The sequence below is a fragment of the Chaetura pelagica genome, unplaced genomic scaffold, assembly GCF_000747805.2.
Source record: "Chaetura pelagica isolate M959 unplaced genomic scaffold, ChaPel_1.0 scaffold17, whole genome shotgun sequence".
Classification (NCBI taxonomy): domain Eukaryota; kingdom Metazoa; phylum Chordata; class Aves; order Apodiformes; family Apodidae; genus Chaetura; species Chaetura pelagica.
The window spans coordinates 10,199,877-10,220,511 of NW_009970726.1; the positions used below are offsets into that span (position 1 = coordinate 10,199,877).

At 40.5% G+C, this 20,635-nt stretch overlaps 1 protein-coding gene across 2 annotated transcripts in view; it reads left to right on the forward strand.

Annotated features, from left to right (window-relative positions):
- Window positions 1-17,472, forward strand: part of DIP2C (DIP2 disco-interacting protein 2 homolog C (Drosophila)) — a 144,533-nt gene extending 127,061 nt beyond the window's left edge. For both annotated transcript variants that reach the window (XM_010007003.1, XM_010007004.1), the window contains 5 exons: window positions 6,934-6,991; window positions 8,065-8,139; window positions 9,254-9,428; window positions 11,245-11,368; window positions 17,160-17,472. In XM_010007003.1, coding sequence (XP_010005305.1) covers window positions 6,934-6,991; window positions 8,065-8,139; window positions 9,254-9,428; window positions 11,245-11,368; window positions 17,160-17,412 — 685 coding nt within the window. In that variant the 3' untranslated portion in view covers window positions 17,413-17,472. The remainder of the gene's footprint in view (window positions 1-6,933; window positions 6,992-8,064; window positions 8,140-9,253; window positions 9,429-11,244; window positions 11,369-17,159) is intronic.
- The last annotated feature ends 3,163 nt before the right edge of the window (window positions 17,473-20,635 follow it).

The window sequence follows — 20,635 nt, forward strand, 5'->3', positions numbered from 1 at the left end:
AGCAGGAAAACTTAAGGAATCAAACAAGAGACCATCGACCTCAGAAAGGCTATGGACAAGGAAGGGACTTAGGAGGAATATACTGGTATTTTCTATATATACAATGTACTTGCAATATGTGTTAGGATGCAGGATGACATCTATCTGATTTTCTCTACATTTTTTTGCTGACGGTTCTAAAGAGTGGCAACATTCTAATCAGCTTCTGAAATTAATTAGTGTACAAAGTAACAGATCGAAAATACTTAACAAATCAAAAAGCTGGACTTCCAAGCTGACGTGACTGCAAAATGGCATGGTGTGAGAACAGGCTGCTCAAGTTAGGAGGAAGAATAATAATTAAGGGTTGGTAGGATAGAAAGGAAAGTAAGAGCTTGAGATGATGGAAGATGTAGTGCTTCAATGGCCAAGCCTGGGTAACAGCAGCAGGAGCAGGAGAGCAGTTACCATGGCTCAGCTTGTGGGAATGGCTATAAAGGGAGGAAAAAAAGCTCAAGATGTGGAGTTTGGCCAAGTGTTAGAGTAAAAGGCAAACTCTTTGTGCTGAGTTATGTTTTAAAAGAAAATAAACAGTGGGAGAATCTCTTTTGAATTGGATGTGGAGAGCTAGTTAGAAACAACAAGAGGAAGCTAAGAGCAGTTCGTGCCAACCATCGCAGTGAAGAGGCTTCTGACTATGAAATGCATTCAGCTGGGAAAAACACTGTGAAGAGAAGTGGAAGAAGCCTCATCCTTTGAAATGCTACATCAGACACAGACAAAGCACTAGAAAGTGCACTGCAGGGAACACACTTTTTTTGGCAGGGAGAGAGACTTGGATGACCTAATAGCTTCCTTCTATCTCTATTATAATCAGAGAATCCAAAATCTTTCTCAGAGCAACAGCACAACCAGCTTTGAAAGTTTGCCCAGTTTTGGCATCGTGATGTTGGCTAGTACCCTTCTGCATGCTCCAGCCCCTGCAGATTCCCCAAGCAACAGTTAATAACTCTGCTGACAAACTCACTGGTTGGTGTGAAATACTAGCAAGCTGTGGAATATATTTTGGCGAGTTTTCAGATTTAAAAGGGAACATAAATAAAATTTGCAGTATCATGTAAGATAGATGTGCAGAAAGACACTGTTACTGTATTTTGATATCCCCTTTGCTGCACAGTGATTACAGTGCCAGTTAGTTACAGCTTGCCAGATTTCATTCTGAAGTTAGATTTCAGTCCTACTTTTCTATAGTAAGTGTTTGATTTAAAGGAGGTGAAATCTGTCCAGTGTTTTAAACTGCAACAAGAGAAGATGCTTAGCACATGCTGGTGTTGTAACTACATTCCCTATTAAATCTCTGTAGCCAAACTGTGAAAAGTAGGCAGCTTTCTCAACTGTACATTTAGTTAGAGATTTCTTTTAAAGAAAAAATGCTAATCCTTAGGAACAAGTGAAGGAAATTCTAAAAATTATACTGTCATATACTATACTGTGTAAATACTACAAATTCCTTGTGTATCATCATTGATTATAGCTTTTTAACAGTGCAGTGATTCTTAGCATCTTCTGCCTCTTCCCTCCAGTGAGACATTTTGGTGGGAGAGAAACTCCATATCTATCCTATATTGGGTCACTCATGGTTCTCTCTCAGTTTGGCTGCAAAGCACCAGAAGGTGCAATAGCAGCTTTCATGCCCAAGGATGGTGTTTTTCTCCCATCCACTTGATTTTCAGGCTTTTGCCCAGGCTGGATCTGCTGCCATGTTCTCCTCTGCACTTCCCAGCATGACTTGAAGGCAACAGAAGGTAGCAGGAAGGGTCTGTACTCACTTTGTAAGGAATTGTTTTCACCACAAATAGCAGCTGGAGTGCTGCAGAGAAACAGAACTTGCCCTTTCTGGGATCACAATGCGATTAACAGGTTGCCCAGGGAGGTGATGGATGCCCCATTCCTGGAAACATTCAAGGTCAGGCTGGATGGGGCTCTGTGCAACCTGATCTAGTTGAAGAGGTCCCTGCTCATTGCAGCAGGATTGGACTGGAAGATCTTTAAAGGTCCCTTCCAACCCAAACCATTCTATGATTATTTCTGAATTTGGCAAAGGTTTACTAACACTGTCCTAAGAAGGCTGTAAGGAGCATCACCTGGGTATTTAAAAAATGTTGGTTTTCAAGGGTCTTATGGGCCCTGTACTCTGCCTTTCCACCTTGCCTGCCAGACCAGCCTTGATAGTGATGCTCACAAGGAAAATTGAACAAGTTTCCAGTCGTGTCTGCTGTCTGTGTTTGTCAGTGGAAAAATGGAAATCTCTTGGGGAAGAGTGGGAACAATTGTATTATTTTATGCTGAGGCAGAGTAAAATTCATATTAAAAATTATTGTCTAATGTCCATAATTTATTCACAGTCCTAGTCCCAGTAGAGTTAATAAGATTATTATACACTTAAAATTAAGTGTGCACATAGGGCTCAGTAACTTCAGAATCTAATGTTTTACTTCTATTTTTTGAAATCTCTGTGGCAAAATATCTTTTATTATTTCAGCATTGTTAGAGGTTTAACAGCATGTTCTCAAATGGATTGTGCACTTCATAGAAACTTCGTAAAAGGGAGACCAAGTTTCTAAGCACTAACCAGGCCCTTGCAGAAAGCCTCCAGGAAGTGTTGTTTCCATATTCAGTCCTCTGCTGTGATGAGTCTGCAGTGATGTGAGGCAGAAAGCACAGAGTGGGAAAGTTTTAACAGAACTGGAAACTGAGTGAATCATTATATGCTGAATAATCAGACAACAGGTTAAAGGCAAGAGGTGAAGGAGGGAACCAGAAGAATATGGTAGTGGTAATAAGAACAAGGTATGAGGCACAGATGCATCAGTGGACAAGGGAAGACCTATGGATGCCATCTATCTGGACTTCTGCAAGGCTTTTGACATGGTCCCCCACAACATCCTTCTCTAAGCTGAAGAGATACAGGTTTGATGGGTGGACTGTTCAGTGGATAAGGAATTGGCTGGATGGTCACATCCAGAGAGTGGTGGTCAATGTCTCAATGGCTAAATGGAACATAGTGACAAGTGGTGTCCCTCAGGGGTCTGTCCTGGGACCAGTATTGTTTAATGTCTTCATTAACAATATTGACAGTGGCATTGAGAGCACCCTCAGCAAGTTTGCCAGTGACAACAAACTGGGTGGTGCAGTCAATATGCCAGAGGGATGCGATGCCATCCAGAGGGACCTGGACAAGCTGAAGAAGTGGGCCCAGTTGAACTTCATGAGGTTCAACAAGGCCAAGTGCAGGGTCCTGCACCTAGACCAGGGCAACCAGAGATATGAATACAGGCTGGGGACGACATGGAAGAGAAGAGCCCTGTGGAAAAAGACCTGGGGGTACTAGTGAACCAAAAGCTGGACATGAGCCACCAGTGTGAAATTGCAGCCCAGGCCAACTTCATCCTGGGCTGCATCAAAAGAAGTGTGGCCAGCAGGTTGAGAGAGGTGATTCTGCCCCTCTACTCTGCCCTGATGAGACCTCACTTGCAGTACTGTGTCCAGCTCTTGAGCCTCCAACACAAGCAGGATGTGGACCTGTTGGAGTGAGTCCAAAGGAGTGGAACAAAAATGATCAGAGCGCTGGAGCACCTCTCTTATAAAGATGGGCTGAGAGAGCTGGGGTTTCTCAGCCTGAAGAAGAGAAGACTATAGGGGGACCTTATAGCAACATTTCAATACCTGAAAGGGGCCTATAAAAAGGCTGGGGAAGACCTGTTCACAGGGGCATGTAACGATAGGACAAGGGGCAGTGGTTTCAAATTAGAGAAGGGTAGATTTAAGTTCTTTAATATGAGGGTGGTGGATCACTGGAACGCGTTGCCTAGAAAGGTGGTGGAGGAGACATTCAAGGTCAGGCTCGATGGGGCTCTGAGCAATTTGTTCTAATTGGTGATGTTCCTGCTCATTGTAGGGGGGTTGGACTAGATGACCTTTAAAAGTCCCTTCCAAATCCAGACATTCTAAGATTCTAAACCAATCTCAAATTCAAATAAAGTATTTCATGACCTTTGTTACACCATCTATTTTATCACTTCATATGGCTCGGGTCTTTCAGTTGTCTCTTTTTTAAGACTAAGTCTATTTGATAGATGCTGATAAATAATAAGTTAGCCAACTCTGTCTGTTAAAGGATGACTAGTTTTCTAAGAGCAGCTATCTGCAAATACGTATCTAAAGACTGGAGATACTAGTTGTTTGGAAGAGTTCAGTTAAAGGCATTTTCTATTTCTATACTAATATGTATCTTAACAGAAAAAGATAGATATATAAAAGGCAGAAATACAGACTTTATGAACAACTAGATTTTGCAATATTTATTTTTATTTTTTTTTCAGTATACACAGAGTTATTTTTAAAGCCTTTGCTACATACCCCTATATAGCAGTGATCTAGCTTGCAGGGCTGGCTTATGTAGACACCTTTACAGAGTTAACTTAGCCTTTCATGTACACCTTGCATGTCCAAAGAAGGGCATTGAAGCTGGTGAAGGGTTTGGAGCATGTGTCTTATGAGGAGCAGCTGAGGGAGCTGGGCCTGTCCAGCCTGGAGAAAAGGAGGCTGAGGGGAGACCTTACTGTTCTCTACAACTGCCTGAATGGAGATTGTGAAGAGGTGGGGATTGGTTTTTTCAATGAAGTTACAAATGATAGGACAGGAGGTGATGGACTGAGTTGCACCAGAGGAAGTTTAGGTTGGATGTTAGGAAGAATTTCTTCACTGAAAGGGTTATTAGGCGTTGGAACAGGCTGCCCAGGGCAGTCATGGAGTTACCATCCCTGGAGGTATTTAAGAGTTATATAGACATAGTGCTTAGGGATATGGTTTAATTAAGGGCTTGTCAGTGTGAGGATAACAGTTGGACTTGATGATCTTGAAGGTCTTTTCCAACCAAGGTGATTCTGTGATTTATAGTGAAGTTCTGTGGCCTGGGTTTCTCCTGCCCTGTGTCTGTGTCCCTCCTTGAATAGATGGATGCTGTTGCTTCACTGCTTTTGCTGTGAAGCCAGTGGTGACCCTGCTGCTTTTCAGCTGGTGGGAAGCTCAACAGAAAATGATGTAGCAAATGCAGGTGCATGCATACACCTGTAAGACAGCAGAGGTTTAAGAGAGCAATACAGAGAAAAACAAGGACAATACAAAATTAAAGGTAACACACAGAAGTGGTAATTAGAGGAACAGACTCTGTCAGGGAGTTCCACGGCAGTCAAACAAGCACTGGAAGGTGGTTCCTGTTATGCACCTTGCAGAAGAGGAGAAGAAGCTGCAGGTTCCTAGCTATGCCTGCTTCAGGCAATGACCCTTGGAGGGCATTTGACATCCTTTTCCTCTGAAAATTACTTGGAAAATCAATCCGAAAGTGCTGAGTATTTGGATTGTACCTCTTGCTGTCTGAGGAACTGTTTGCACTGACATGTAATGCCTCAGGGCTTAGCCCTGCCTGGTCCATCAAGGTTGACAGACTTCCTAGAACTGCAGATAAAACACTATTCACTGTTTCTGCCTTGACCTCAACAGTCCCAGTTTTTATTGAAGACTTTTGGAGCAAAGAAATAGTATTAAAAAAAAATAAATCTCTTTTTTTTCATCTCCTGTATGTTTAGGGACTGAACTTGCTGAAGCTTTGTTCATCTCCAAAGGGACCTCTAGCTGGGGTCTCTCTGTGTCTCATCCCTCCTTTCCCAAACTGAGCACTGCTGTGCTCTGTCTCTAAAAAGACCTCAAAACAGTCCAAAAAAAAAGATCTATTGTGCCTGCTCCTAACAGACTGCAGTTTATAATCCGTTTAACAGGATCCAGTTCTCCACCCATCTGCTCCTTGACATGTTTTCCTCTCTTCTGATGTTTAATCTTTACCTTTTCCAGAGTTGTTTTTTTTTGGCATCATATGTTGTTCTGTGGATTTTTTTAAACAAAAGAGAGCTGAGGGGAGGAATGGAGTAAGAACAGCTCTTTTGACAGAAGTCCAGATTTAGATTGGTTAAGTGGATTACAAAAAATGTTCAGGAGTGGAAAGTTCAAGGTCTTCTTGGGCTGTTAGAGCTTTTAAGTGAAATCACTTACGATGCAAAAATTACTATTTTTTTTGTTACCAAATTTAAGGTGTTGTCATCACCTTGTACTGACTGAGATCATCAGCTATTTTAGGACTTTAAAGTCTCCTTCATTCTAATGTGCTGAGTACTTGTCTAAGGTTAAATGAGGAATTTCCTTCCAGATCATTATACCACTGAAGGAGAGCTCCATTTCTGCTCCTTTAGTGGGAAAATAGGTTATCTAAGAAAGGAAGAGGAAGGAGCAGAGCATCTCACTCAGAGAAAGGGTCTGACCTCAGCAGTAATGACATTTTTCATTAAATGAATTTTTTGTTGTTGTTATTATTAAAATGTTTATCAACCACTGTCCATTGACAATAATTTAAAGATTGCAAGTGCAGATTTGAAGCTGAGGCTGGGATATGAACCATTTTGATATGACTTTAACTGTTAGCTACTTGTGGAATGTGGTTGCTCATTCAGCTTGCATGCTTTTGTGTCTGTGCCTTGCCATTTATGACCTTCTGGTGGTAAATCAATATTTCAGCTCCCTCTTGTTGCAAAGAAATTTGTGCATGGAATTCCATTTACAAAAGTCTATGAAAAACAAATAAAAGGCACCAACTACACTTGAAGAATTTAATATTTAAGAAAACGCTCACACACATCTTTTTTCATTATTTTCCCAGCCCTAAGTCTTGACTGAGAATAAATCTTGGATCCAATTATGTTCTACAGGATATAAACTTCATCTGTTCCAAAACCAGCATCAATCTCTATGACTGCTAACTGTTCCTTTTAGAAATAAATGTTAATGATAAGCAAATAAACACAACTGTGTAGTATGCATATTATTTTTACATGTATTTTACAGAGTTCGTTTAGTCGAAAGAGGATCTCCACATAGTTTGCCCCTCATGGAGTCAGGAAAAGTAAGTACTGAATAAAGACTTAAATGTATCTTTTATGGTAAATATTTTCAGTAAATTTCCATTTCTGTTCATTTTTACACAAATGTGGTGTTGAGGAAGGCTTAATCAGCTGTGCAGACTGCAGACCTTTCTTTGCTGTTGAGGTCATAGCACGATGGTGGTAACTGATGCATTACTGCTCTCTCAGAAGCTGTACCTCCCTCTGGTTGCAAAAATAAGGTATTTCATCCTCCACATCTCACTCTTGAAACAGCCAACAGATGTGAAGGCTGTTTTATAGATGTAGACCCACCTCCACTGAGAACTGGGCTGAGATTACCAGTGCTGTACTCATAGGCTACTGGTCAGCTGCAGAGGGACTGTCCTTGGTGGGTGGCATCCCTGTGGGGACAGGGTGGGGACACAGGACTGGCACACAGAGATGGGGGTGCTGCTCTCAGCTTTGTCCCTGGCTGCACTGCCTGGCCATGTGCCAGTGACCCAGGTCTCCTGCTCTGCCTTTGGGAGAAAGGACTGAGCTGCACTGAGCACTGAGGCACTGCCTGCTCACTGCCTGCCCTTTGGGCTGTGGGTGCTCATCTAAAGCTTTCTAACCACAGCTTTGCAAATACTCATGGTCAGAGGATTCTCCCTTTTCTATTTTAAGGTTTAACATCTGCCCACCTCTGTAGCTCACGGCCATTACATGAACGTATTGGCAAACCTCATTCTGGGCAGGCTGCTTGGAGTCTCTGGCTTTCTTGGTTGTTTTTTTTTTTCTCTTCTACCATGCCCTCAGAGAAACTTGGAACATTTGGTAGGACTTTTCTATTATAGGTGAGCATTTGATTGCTAAACAGTTTTTAATGATGGAACAGCTTTCACAAAGAGAAAAGGTTTTGTAGCATTTCCCAGATATCTCAGAATTTATTACATCTATGGACTATTTTAATTTTTTATGTTCAAAGCCTACTTTAACTTTTTCAGGTTTTTTTTTCTAGTTTCTCATGAAGGTTTTTTGGGGACAAAGAGTCAGCATATGATTGCATAAGCCAGTATCTACTTTCTTACTGCCTCATGTTTTCTTTTAATAGATACTCCCAGGAGTACGAATCATTATTGCTAATCCAGAAACAAAGGGACCCCTAGGAGATTCTCATCTTGGTGAGGTCAGTGATGAAAACTTAACCTTTGTATGCTCTGAACTAAATTGCAGAGATTAAGCTACCATCCTCATTCATGCCAATCGTTTCCTATAATATGTCTTCTCAACTGCCTGGTTAAGAAAATTGTAACTTCTATAGATCTCCATAGTAGATAAAGTGTGTAGAGTGATATTTGCATCATTATTACAATAGCTAGCAAGAGATTTGATAAACACTAATAATAGCTCAAGTTTGTTAAAAAATGGGGAAAAATGTGCTCTTTCAGAATGTATTTTCTACTTGGTGCTTCACTGATTCTCATGGAAACTTAATTGAAAAAATAAGTTTATTGATTAGTCTAATTTCAGTGAGATGGTTTTCTAGTGCTGTTCTCTTTATAATCATTGTGCTTCAGTGCACTGAAGTACTCTCATTAGCTGAGTTGAGCAAGACTATATGTTTTTCCAATTTATTTTATGTTTCTAGAGAAAAAGAATATTTTCAATGAGCAATTAAAGATCAAATTAACAAAATAAAGAATTTTCTTAGTCATAATAAAAACTACGTTCTAATTGTGAGATTCATCTGTAAGATTTCATTACTATGATATCATAAACATTTCCATGATGCCCTGAGTTAGATGAAATGAATCCTTCTCCATATAGGTGAAGGTTCCTGGCCTCACCCTTTCAAATTATCTGTCTGACTGGTGCACAAGGAGCCCTGCTGGAGTAAATACACTGCACTGGGAGGGGGTCAGTGGAAAGAACACTGTGGTCTTTAGGGTCTTCTGAAAATGGCCACACCAAGCAGACCTCAGAGCTAGCTGAGCCATTCAAGGAGCTGTGCAAGTCATTGGTGAACCTGGGATCAGAGTGTTGCAAGGCAGGTTTCCTCACAGCCATGACTTCAGTGTCCCTCTCTAACCAGGCACAGCTCAGATCTGCACTCCAGCTTCAGTAAGAGTCAACTGGAACCTCACTGCCTAAAACTGGGTCAGTTATGGGTTCAGAAACAGTGTTAAAAGGCATTATAGTCTTATCTAGCTATGACTAAAAATACTTGCATGAAGAATTCAATAATGCTTCATTCTAGAATGCTGCTTTAATTAATACCAGTATAATTGCTTTTAACTTAGATATGGGTACACAGCACTCACAATGCCAGTGGGTATTTTACCATCTATGGAGATGAATCTTTGCAATCAGATCATTTTAATTCAAGACTCAGCTTTGGAGACACACAGACTATCTGGGCTCGAACTGGCTACTTGGGGTTCCTGAGAAGAACAGAACTCACAGATGCAAACGGAGGTAAGAGCTTTCTCCTTCTCTTGGCCTATGCACATAATTGGGGTTATTGGGTTATTATGAGTCTCTTGGCCTGCACTACCCAACATGTTCAGACTGTGAAACCTTTAGAATTGCAAAAAAACGTTAATTAAAACAATCAGAAAATGAAACAAAGAGCAGGATTTCTCTGCTGAAGCAGTTGTTTTTCTTTGCCACACCTCAGGTGCTGTAAATCCCCTCCACTGGTGACATTTTGGCATTGTTGATGTGCCAAGTACTTCAACTTGAAAAACAGGAAATGTAGCTTAAAATGCCATTTGTTCTTGCAGTCATATCTACAGGCAGATTTCTGCAGATAGAAAAAGCCTTGCTGTGAGTCTGAGCCCTGTCCCTCCTGTGACAACCACCTTCTTTGATAATTCCTCTGTTACAAACTTATTTACAGAAGCTGTCCATTTCTCAAATTTCCCTGTATTTAAACCTGTGGGGATGGCTACTAAGATGTAATATAAGCAGTAGCCTGCAAAAGAAACTGTGGGGTGTTGGGATTTCTCTTGGGAACATACAGGATTTTGTTATTTCTTTTTATGACATTCCTAATCTCCTGTACACAGGTAAGGCAACCAGCACTTCCAGGCACACAGATTCTCTGCCTGGGAAAACATTACTTTCCTGTGATTTTTGCAGAGCACAGTGCCACGAGTGGCAGCAGGCTGAGAGGGCAGTGGAGACTGTTGGCACAGGATGGTTTCTAGCAATGCTACAAGCACCTCCAGAAGCCCTCCCAGGTCCCCAGTGTCACTGCAATTAGAACAGCAGTTATTCAGCCAAAGAATGAATTCACTAAATCTGAAAGCACTTTAGTAATCACTGTGGATTACAACTGCTGCCCATGTCCATGTTAGCATCTTCCCGAGGAGATTTACTTTCAGTTGTTCAGGCTTTTTTCATTTCATAATGATAGCCCACCCTTGAGCAAATTCAGGATTCTCTGAGGATACTGCAATTTAAGCATCCAAATGGCTTAAATCTTCTCCTGGCAGAGTTGCTAAGTTGCTGTTCTCCTCCCACTTTTAGCTCCCAGTGAAGAACATTTTCTGCCCTTTGTAGCTGGTAGAGGTTATATTGCCATTACATTACCCCTGTGCAACTATCTAAATTAATGCAAAAAGAGCCAGTTATCTGCTTTTAAGTCTATTCGCAAATATTATTTCTTCAGGGATAACATGAAATTGTTTATTATCAGCCTAATATCTTTTTTTAAAGTGTCATTTTAGCCTCATTTATTTCTTTACTCTGTAAAAATGTTTACTATAAGAGCACTATGCTCCAGAGCTTGCTATTTGTCTGAATGAACAATTTGTATCTGGCACATGGCACATATATCTAGTTTATTGATAAACACCTTTGTAATACACCTTCAGCATCATTACTGACCATCTCAAAGCTCGTAGGTCATCATCCATACCATTAGTGTCAAACCTATCCTTTCAAAAGAAAGAGAAACAAGGACCCTATTGCCTTTTTAGGGCACCTTAAAAAAGAATGAGTTTTTTCTGCATCCATCTTGGACGAAAAATTATGCCACTGTCTTTGTATAAAGACTTCCACCATTCTCTTCTTCAAATGGGAACAGTGTTTATTCCTTCTCCTTTCTGCTCTACATTGCACTTTAGTACTGGAAAATTCTTATTAGTTCGGAAGTCTCTTTGGGGTTTCAGGAATTCAAGGATAAATTATGTTATACTTATTTTGCTTATTTATCCATGTGAGCATTTTTGTAATTTAATATGCTGTGGTAGAGAATAATTAATATCTTTGTTTGCCTCACAACCAGAACGCCATGATGCACTTTATGTTGTGGGTGCATTAGATGAAGCCATGGAGTTACGAGGGATGAGGTACCATCCGATCGATATCGAAACCTCTGTAATTAGAGCCCACAAGAGCATCACAGAATGGTAAGGATTATGTAACACTAGGGCCCTTATATAAAGCTGAAATATCTATAATGTCTGGGGGTTTTTCTTGGGTATTGCAGTTGATTCAGGAAATAGCCTGTCTGGATGGTCACCAGGCTGTGTGTCCTTAGGATGAAACTTTTCACAAACAATTTTAATCAAGAAATACTGTTTTCTGCTAAGATCATTCAACATGCTTCTTTTTTTTTGGTGTGGTTTGAAGTATAAAAGTGAAGGAGTACACTTCTAATTGGAGAGAGCCAAGTAGCTCTTGGGTAGCTCAGTAGCTGTTTCTTGGAGTTTGAGATTTACATTCTGACCAGGAAAAAAAAATTGATATGAGTTCAAGCTTTAGCAGTGTTGTTATCAGGAGTAAGCAAACAGATGTTTCAGATAAATGAATACACTAGTAAACTTTATTAGTGAACAAAATCTTACTTTTGAATTGTTTATTAATAAATCAAGCAGTGATCAAATCAAGATCACAATGGAAGCTGAAGCAGTAAATCAATGAGTTAATAATGTTATTGTCTTAATCAATGTATCACATCATCAAATGCACACAGCAGGTAGTCATTTCTTGAGGCCAACATGCAAACAAATTGCTTTTTCATTATTCTTGCATCAGAAGACTGAGTCAGGTAGTGGATTTGTTTGATTTAACCTCAGTTCAGCTCCTCTCCTTTCAACCAAAAAGAACCTGTCACAACAGCCAGAGCAATTTAGCAAGTGTAAGCTGTGACACTCCATTTTTCTTTTCAATCCTGGCTGCAGTGCAAGCTTCATAATGAAGCACAGAGACCAGACTGGTTTCTTTAGTCAAAACACCTTGTTTTTTACTTAAATGTCTATTTGGGCCTAACCCTATAACAAAGAACCAGCCACATGGCAGGGGATCAGGGGATGGGGTTTAGAGTCAGTTCACAGCCTGTTGTTTCCTGCAGCTCCTTCCTCCTCAGGGAGAAGGATTCCCTACGGACCTCCCCTGCTTCCCCACAGGCACCTTCCCACAGGAGAGAGTCCCTTACAAACCTCTCCAACATGAGTCCCTTCCGCAAGGTGCAGCCCTTCAGGAGCAAGCTGCTCCAGAACAAGCTTCCCACAGAGTCACAGGCTGCTTCAGAAGCAGTCACCTCCCCTGGCACAGGGTCCTCAACAGCTGCAGATCGAAGTCCATGGGCTGCAGGTCCCACATTTTCCCCTCCTGGTGCCTTCAGGGAACGCTTCTCCATGTTTCTCCTCTAAGGGCTGCAGGGAGACAGCCTGCCAACTTGTCATAGGATGCAGAGGAACTTCTGCCTTTCAGCTGCTTACAGGAGCCACCCTTGGGGGTCCTTGCCTGCTACCAAAAAAACCCAAACCGAACCAGCACATCTTGGCTGACTGTAACTGATGTTTTGCCTTGTTGCCTTCTCCCTAGAGCATCATCCCTGCTGGTGTGGTCTTGTGCCAGCTAGTCATTACACAGCATGTACACACCTCAGACAAACCAGTGTGAACACTTCAGGGATGCTGTGAAATTCTCCATGAAAATGTGTCAGATCAGCATCAGCAGTGGATAAAACGTTTGCAGATCAAGCTGTTTAAGGACAAGTCTATTATAAGATGGCCCAAGATGCATAAATCAACAGGTTAAGCAGTACATATTTGCCTCAACAGCTGCAGATCGAAGTCCATGGGCTGCAGGTCCCACATTTTCCCCTCCTGGTGCCTTCAGGGAACGCTTCTCCATGTTTCTCCTCTAAGGGCTGCAGGGAGACAGCCTGCCAACTTGTCATAGGATGCAGAGGAACTTCTGCCTTTCAGCTGCTTACAGGAGCCACCCTTGGGGGTCCTTGCCTGCTACCAAAAAAACCCAAACCGAACCAGCACATCTTGGCTGACTGTAACTGATGTTTTGCCTTGTTGCCTTCTCCCTAGAGCATCATCCCTGCTGGTGTGGTCTTGTGCCAGCTAGTCATTACACAGCATGTACACACCTCAGACAAACCAGTGTGAACACTTCAGGGATGCTGTGAAATTCTCCATGAAAATGTGTCAGATCAGCATCAGCAGTGGATAAAACGTTTGCAGATCAAGCTGTTTAAGGACAAGTCTATTATAAGATGGCCCAAGATGCATAAATCAACAGGCTCAGCAGTACATATTTGTGAGAGATTTGCATGTCCTCAAAGTGTGAGCTCTTGGGCAGTGAGTGAAGTAGCCATATCACACTGCACAAATGGTCATCATGGGTTTCAGTGGCTAAAAATGTTTAAAGTATGTTCCTTTTTTAAGAGCACTGAGACCACTTTGAGGTTTCTTTTATTTCCATTGTCATGGAAATCCTGAGTTGGATAGTGGCAACTAAAAAAGGGTTGGGAGTAAGCTGGGAGGACCAGAGAAAAAGACCAACAAATTTCTGCAAGAAGGTAGAAGTACATTCAAATAATTCTTGGTGCTTGAACTCTTCGCAGTAGTTGGGTAATAATGTACAAGGCACATGAGAAAGTTTCAGCTGTACTATTACTACCCTTTGCCCAAAGGCCAAAATTAAAAGTCTTCAGGGTTGTTTTTTCCTTGAAGAAGAGAGATTGCTGATGAGTTAGATGTTTTCTTTGATGTGGTCCCTGCAGAAAATGGAGACACAGTAGTTCAGAGTGACAACATCAGATTTGCCCACAGTTTCCAGCCTCTGCCTAATAGCTGTCTCAAGCCACCTTCATGGAGTTTTCTCATAGTCATAGTCTTGAGTGTCCTTGACTTTTCTTAGCTTCTCTTTCAGATTCTTCTAGAGGTCCTCCTCTTGTCTTTGGGAAACACCCCGTGACAAAATAATAGCCAGTAAAATCTTTGTATGTATACTTTGCATAGGCCTCTGGGATGAAGCACTATTCTTGGAGGCCACTGTTGTTTTGGTTGCAGTGACCCAGTCAGGATTTAACTGCATTGATGCCTATTGCAAACAGAAGGTACTGGGTATGTCCAGTCAACAGATTGTAAAAATAGCCTCAGCTTCCAAGAAACACATGCTCATTTTGTAACATTTAACACTATTGAGGCAACCGGTGACTTGTTGACTGACATGGAATCCTGCTGTGCACCTGCTGTCATTGAGATCTAAAAGGTCATTTAAAATTATTCTTGCCTCTTAAGGAATTTTAACACAAAATCAACAACCTCTGACTCAGGACCTCCTTTGTCTCAATAAGCAGTAAGCAAAATAGTGGCACAGTCTATTCTTCTGTGATGTATAACCACACCAGGGATTTTTGAAAGTGTTTTTAATACTGCAAAATATCTTAAGAAATTATGTATGTATGTGTTTTAATTAAAGCACATTGTTGACTCACTTAAATTGCAAACTCTTGAAAAAGGAGAACACCTTCTTGGAATTTGCTCAGTGTTTTTCTCTCTTTGCTTAATGACAAATAGGTAAAGCTACACAAGATACTTGGAGAAGAAAACCCTTAGGGGCCTCTTTCTCTCTCAACAACTTTGCATTTTCTGAAGCATTTGGTGGGATGTAAGCAGCAGGAGGAGCCATTCCCAGCTCCCAGTGCATTGGCTGTGTTGCATTTCTTGGATGTGACTCCATAATTTCTTGAGAAAGTGCAGATGGGTCCCTAGCTTTTTGTATAGTTGGGGATTTTTTTATTCATCAGGGTTAGAACATTAATGTATTCATAAGTGATACATCCTGGCCATTATGTCTTCTTCTCAGCTGGTGGGAACATAAATGGCATTATTTCCTTGTACTTACAATGGTCACCAGTGAGTTAGAGTAATGATGTATGAAATTAATTTTAAATTAAATTGAAACCCTCTTCAGAGTGTCAATAGCTCTAGGACTTAATAGAAGCTTCATGAGGGTTTTGACAAATTTCTTCTAAGCCATGTCTTAGGGACCTGCTCCTGAATCTTGCCATTAATTTCTTTCTCAAGCAAGAAGCTAGCAGTAGGCTTAAGACATGGTTTGAGGAGCTAACTTGTATTTTAATAAAACTTCCTCAGGCTTTTGTGTTACAACATATATCATGCAAATCTAGCTGTTTGTACAGCAATCCATAAAAATTCTAGGACCTCTCTGGAGACGGTCACCTGTGCAGACTGAAACTTCACTTTTTTAATATTCAGCATCAATTGAAACTTACTGGAATGTCTGTGAAAACATAATCACAAATTAAAATTCATTTCACAGCAGTACTAAGTCAAAAGGAGCCTGCATAGCCTTACTTGGGCTGCCCATTAGTTTTCCAGATCAATAAGCAGAAAAGGATTCAATCAAATAGCATATTGGCAAGATCTGAAAATTATTTATTTGTTTTTAATAATAAGTACTTCTAAAGTCTGTTCTGTTAAGCATCAACATAGAGCACATTTTCATAGCTAACTTTTGGGCAGAGCAAGATATGTTTCCAAAGCACAGGGATTCTCAGAATTGTCTTCATAGACTAAAACAGTGCACTTGTGTCGCAGTCAAGTGTTGACCTTAGGAAAGTTGCCTTATGTACATAATGTATTCTAACTTTCAGATGCTTATGCTCAAGATAGTTCTGGGAAATTATCCCCTGATTTTATGAGGCAAAGGAGGGTAGAATACAGGGTTTTGTGTATGAGTTACATGCATAGAATTTTATGCTCTGGGATAAGCTAAAGGAAGAAATAACCATCGTCTGTGTCTTAAACATCTCCAAGGAAGAGTGAGACTCCTTTTTGTGGAGCCTCAGTCCTGCTGACCTCCTGTGAGACTGAGACTCCTCAGTCCTCCTGTGAGACTTCAGAGGCTTTGGAAGCATTTGAGACATGGGGAGCAGAGTGGAAGGAAGCATACACCAGACTTTCTTATGATCCCAGCTTCTATATGTGGAAGGATAAATGCATTGTCCTTAGCCAGAAAAGACTGTCAGTATCAGGAACCAAAATTTACCTGCTTCAGCCCAAGGGCTTAGCCAAAATGTTGGGGTCTTACGAAGTCCTTTTAACAAAGAGGAGATAGTGGTGATAATGGTGTTCCCTTGACCATCTCACCTGTTAAAAAGGAATGTAAAAACTCCTGTCCCTTAAGCCCAACAGAAATAAAACACAGACCATATACCACAGATGGAGACATGGCTTGTTTCTGTATAAAACAATTGATATAGGAAAATCACAGCTCTTGTTCTGAGCTGTGGCCTGCCTGGACAGCAGCCAGCCCAGTCCAGAAGGCAGATAGCCATGGTAGCCCAGCACTGTGCAAGGGGGAAGCCCCCTCCCCAGCCACCCTCTGTGCAGCCCACAGTATGTCATGTAAATATTCCCAGAGCTCCACACCCTTGCCTAGGCAGAGTTTATCCCCAATATAATTCAGCTTGGACTGTGCTCCTGATGTTTCCTTGGTGCTCTCTCACTGTGTCCTCTTGTAACCTCCTTTGCTCTTCTGGGCAGCTCTTCAAAACAAACCCCAAAGACTCGTCCAGCCACACATTGCTGATGCATCCCTTCATGAGCACAGCAGTGCTGTGGCAGCTCTCTGGCTTCAGAGGGAACCTCACCTTGTCCTACTACCTCCTTACATGTCAGAAAATGAGAGACAAGTTTAGGCCAAGAGTTAATATTTCAGCAATACTAAAGTGAGAGCTAGTAGGGCTGTTCTTCAGCCCCTGCTTGGAGATGTTGTCTCTTGCTACTTAGGCTTTGTGGTAAGCATACAGAAGGAACCCTAGAAGTTGAAATAAACAGTAAACAAGATTAAATGAAAAGGGTAAAAAATTAAATGGGGGGGGGGGGAAACCCCACAGCACCACTAATATTATTTTTTCTTTTATTCCAGCGCGGTGTTTACTTGGACAAATTTATTGGTCGTTGTAGTTGAGCTGGATGGATCAGAGCAAGAAGCTTTGGACCTGGTTCCTTTGGTCACCAATGTGGTTCTGGAGGAACACTATCTGATTGTAGGGGTGGTGGTGGTTGTGGACATTGGTGTAATTCCTATCAACTCCCGTGGAGAGAAACAACGTATGCACCTACGAGATGGATTTTTGGCAGACCAGCTAGATCCTATCTACGTGGCCTACAACATGTAGTCTAGTACCTTAAAGCTTCCATGGACTTTACTATAGATGTATAAAATTTTTTGGTGTCCACTAAAAAAGTGTGCAGATAAGATGCTGACACTGATCAGAATGGAACTGTTTCTATTACGACTTTTCAAAGCAGTAACGATTGGCAGGAAATAAAATGTGAAATGTTTTCTTTTACCACTAAATTTTAGAAAAGAAGGACTATGGGGTTAGGCCCTTCCGTGTGTTGGAGAAGCCCATTTTAATTTTTTTAATTTTTTTTTTGCTTATTGGACAATACTGCTTTTTGAGTAAATGTGGCTTTGTATTTTACATTAAGTAAGCTGAAGTAGACCTTTTTTTTTTTGTATTCTGCCCTCCAAATGGATTCTTTTAAAACAATTTGCATACTGATACAAACAATTGTTCTCTTCATTTGTTTTAATATGTCATCAAAAGCTGATGAATGCAGATCCATTACTAACTTAAGCCATTTTAGGTCCCACATCTTAGGAAACTGTAGTGGTACGAGAAGAATACCCAAAGTAGCACCTTTCAATTAGAAACTTTGCAGCTTTCTGTTGGAGATGCTGAAAGCCCAAAGGCTAAAAAGCCTTTGCAGTTAGCATTAGAATGGAAGAAATTTATAAATAAGGTGTATTTCGGCAATGAACTTGCAAATGTCTTTGTACTAAACTAAAAAGATAAAATAAGTTAACTACTACTTCTGTAATTATGTACAAACGTTTAATTTATTTTGATCTCTTTAGAAGTATAAAAGAGAAAACAAACATTCAAGAATATTACATTCTTGAAATGTTTGCTAATATAAAAAACAAAGTGTTGTATTATCTTGAGTGGATAGTATCACATCAAATATATATATATGAAATATAAATTCACTAATGACAAAAGATTTTAAAGTTTAAAATGCAGTACTTGTCACTTGCATGGTGTCTCCCACTGTAGATAATCAAATGTTACTCACAAATTTTTTGAAAAAAAAGCAATCCTGGATTGCTAAGTATCCCTGTCAAAAAGAATCCTCTAGATACCAGCAAGTGGAATTATTGCTGCCTTTAAGGCAGTGAATGAATTTAAGACTAAAAATGCACTACAATAATTTTCTTTTCTTTGCCATGGAGGCAACAATAAATATTCGTGCTGGCATGTGCATACACTTGTTAGACTTAGAAAAGGCAGGTTGAGGAATAGCACTGTTGTCTAGCTGCAGAACTTTGTTGCACAATTTTTTCATTGTTTTAGTTGCTGTTTTTACTGCTATAAGGAAAAGTTTTGGGGTTATTTGCACAGAGTTATCAATTTGCCTCTCAGCTAGGACACATAGCTCGGTGGCCAATGCATCCAGTTTACATTTACAGGAAACGATTGTTTCAATTGTCTTTAATTTATTCCTGAGCAGAGAGGAGGTACAGTCACTACAACCAATCTGGCACAGATCGTGCATCTGCTAACTAGTCCCTAAACACATTAAACATCAGAGGAACTGATCTGCCTGCTGAAAGAACAGAGGAGTCCCGTGGTCTCTGAGCCGAGGCCGTCGCGGGAGAAGCGTAGGAAAACATGCATCACAGCTGCCTTCATTTTACTACCTTTGGAGAAAAGATAGGTTTGATTCCCCAGTTCTGTTGTCTTCCCTGCACCCCAAGCCCCCTATTTTTAAAACCTTCCTCTTCCGTCATGTGGTTGTAACTGAATTGACCTGTTTGTGATCAAGAGTGGGATTTACCAGCTGCAGTCCAAGAATGCTTTTCTTACTGTCCCAGATGACGTTCATGTGCTGGCTCTCATTACCGGATATGCATGACTAAGATTGTTGCAGGGCAAATGTAATCATGTTTATATCACGTATAAGGGAGTCTCGATGCTGGGTGTTTAAAATCTGTTTAAAAGGTAGGGACGTTTTAGTCTGCATGTGCAGTACAGAGCATCTTGCCATGTCAGTCGTGTTTTCTTTCAGACCATCCTTTCCGCCTTCACTGTCCTGTGAATAGCCCTATTCATGCTTTGCAGACCAATCCTATATTTTGTCAAATTAATTTTCTGCTCCCTAAAAAGAGTAAAATCTGTTCCTAATGGCAAGTTGTTGTAAGGTTTCAGACAAGATATCGATTGATTACAAACATAATTGCAGTGTGTGAACTAACTTGTGAAGTCCTGCTATCGCTGATCTCAGTACTGCAAAACAAATCTTGCTGTCGTTCAAAGCATCACTTTAACCTTCACGAAGTCAACTTTGCATTTGTAGAGAATAAAAGAACTGCAATGCAGTTGTGAAGCGCAGTTAATAACAGCTCTCTTCTGCAACCTGTCATCCATGGTTGTTAAATCCTGAATTAAGAGAAACGATAAACCGAGTTTCTGGTTTTGTTGTGCAAGCAAAAGGAAGGAAACATTTAAGCACCATCAGACTGAGCAATAAAGAAGGATTGTTCTGTATTAGAAATTGTACTGTAGATAAACCATTCATGAGAATGTATAAAATGTTTGTCTTGTGACCTTGTGCTTTTGGAGTCAGACAAAACCATGTAATCAACTTGATGCACATGCACAAAAAAAGAGGGTACACAATGAACATTTAAACACAAAACTAATCAAACAGGAGCAGATTCCTCATGGTGCTTGTTTATTATATATATTTAATCCTGCTTGACACTTTACCCAAGGGAAGACTGTCCCTTTTATCAGTTGAATGTTAGCAGCGTTATTTCATAGAGTGTGGTGACTGGTTAGAGAAATTCATGTAACTCAGCCAATCACAGTTTCAAACAAAAATTTTTATGTGCAAAGGACAGCAACCTTCTTGTATGTTAAACCACCAGTACGCTTTGTACATCTGTGATAACGCCTGTTTTATATTCAAATGAACAAATAAAAGCTTTTATTTTTGTTGCTCTGAAAATACCGGTTTCTTAATTAGTCATCTAAAATGGAGCTTCCAAGAGCTGCAGATGCTCAGTGGAGGAACGTGGAGAGCTATACTGTAATTTTATTTTGTTTACCTCTCTTGTTGCATAATTTATTAGTACAAATCATTCTACTTTTAACAATGTTTTAATACTGGTGTGGGCATTTATTGCTGAAAGACTTTCATATGGCAACAAATGTTTTTTGTGAAATGTTTTTTTAATTCTTTTTAATATATTCAAATATACTGTTCACATTTTTGCTGAAAGTGTAAAGATTATTGTAAGCTTGGTAACATTTTGTGAGAAGCAATAACAAG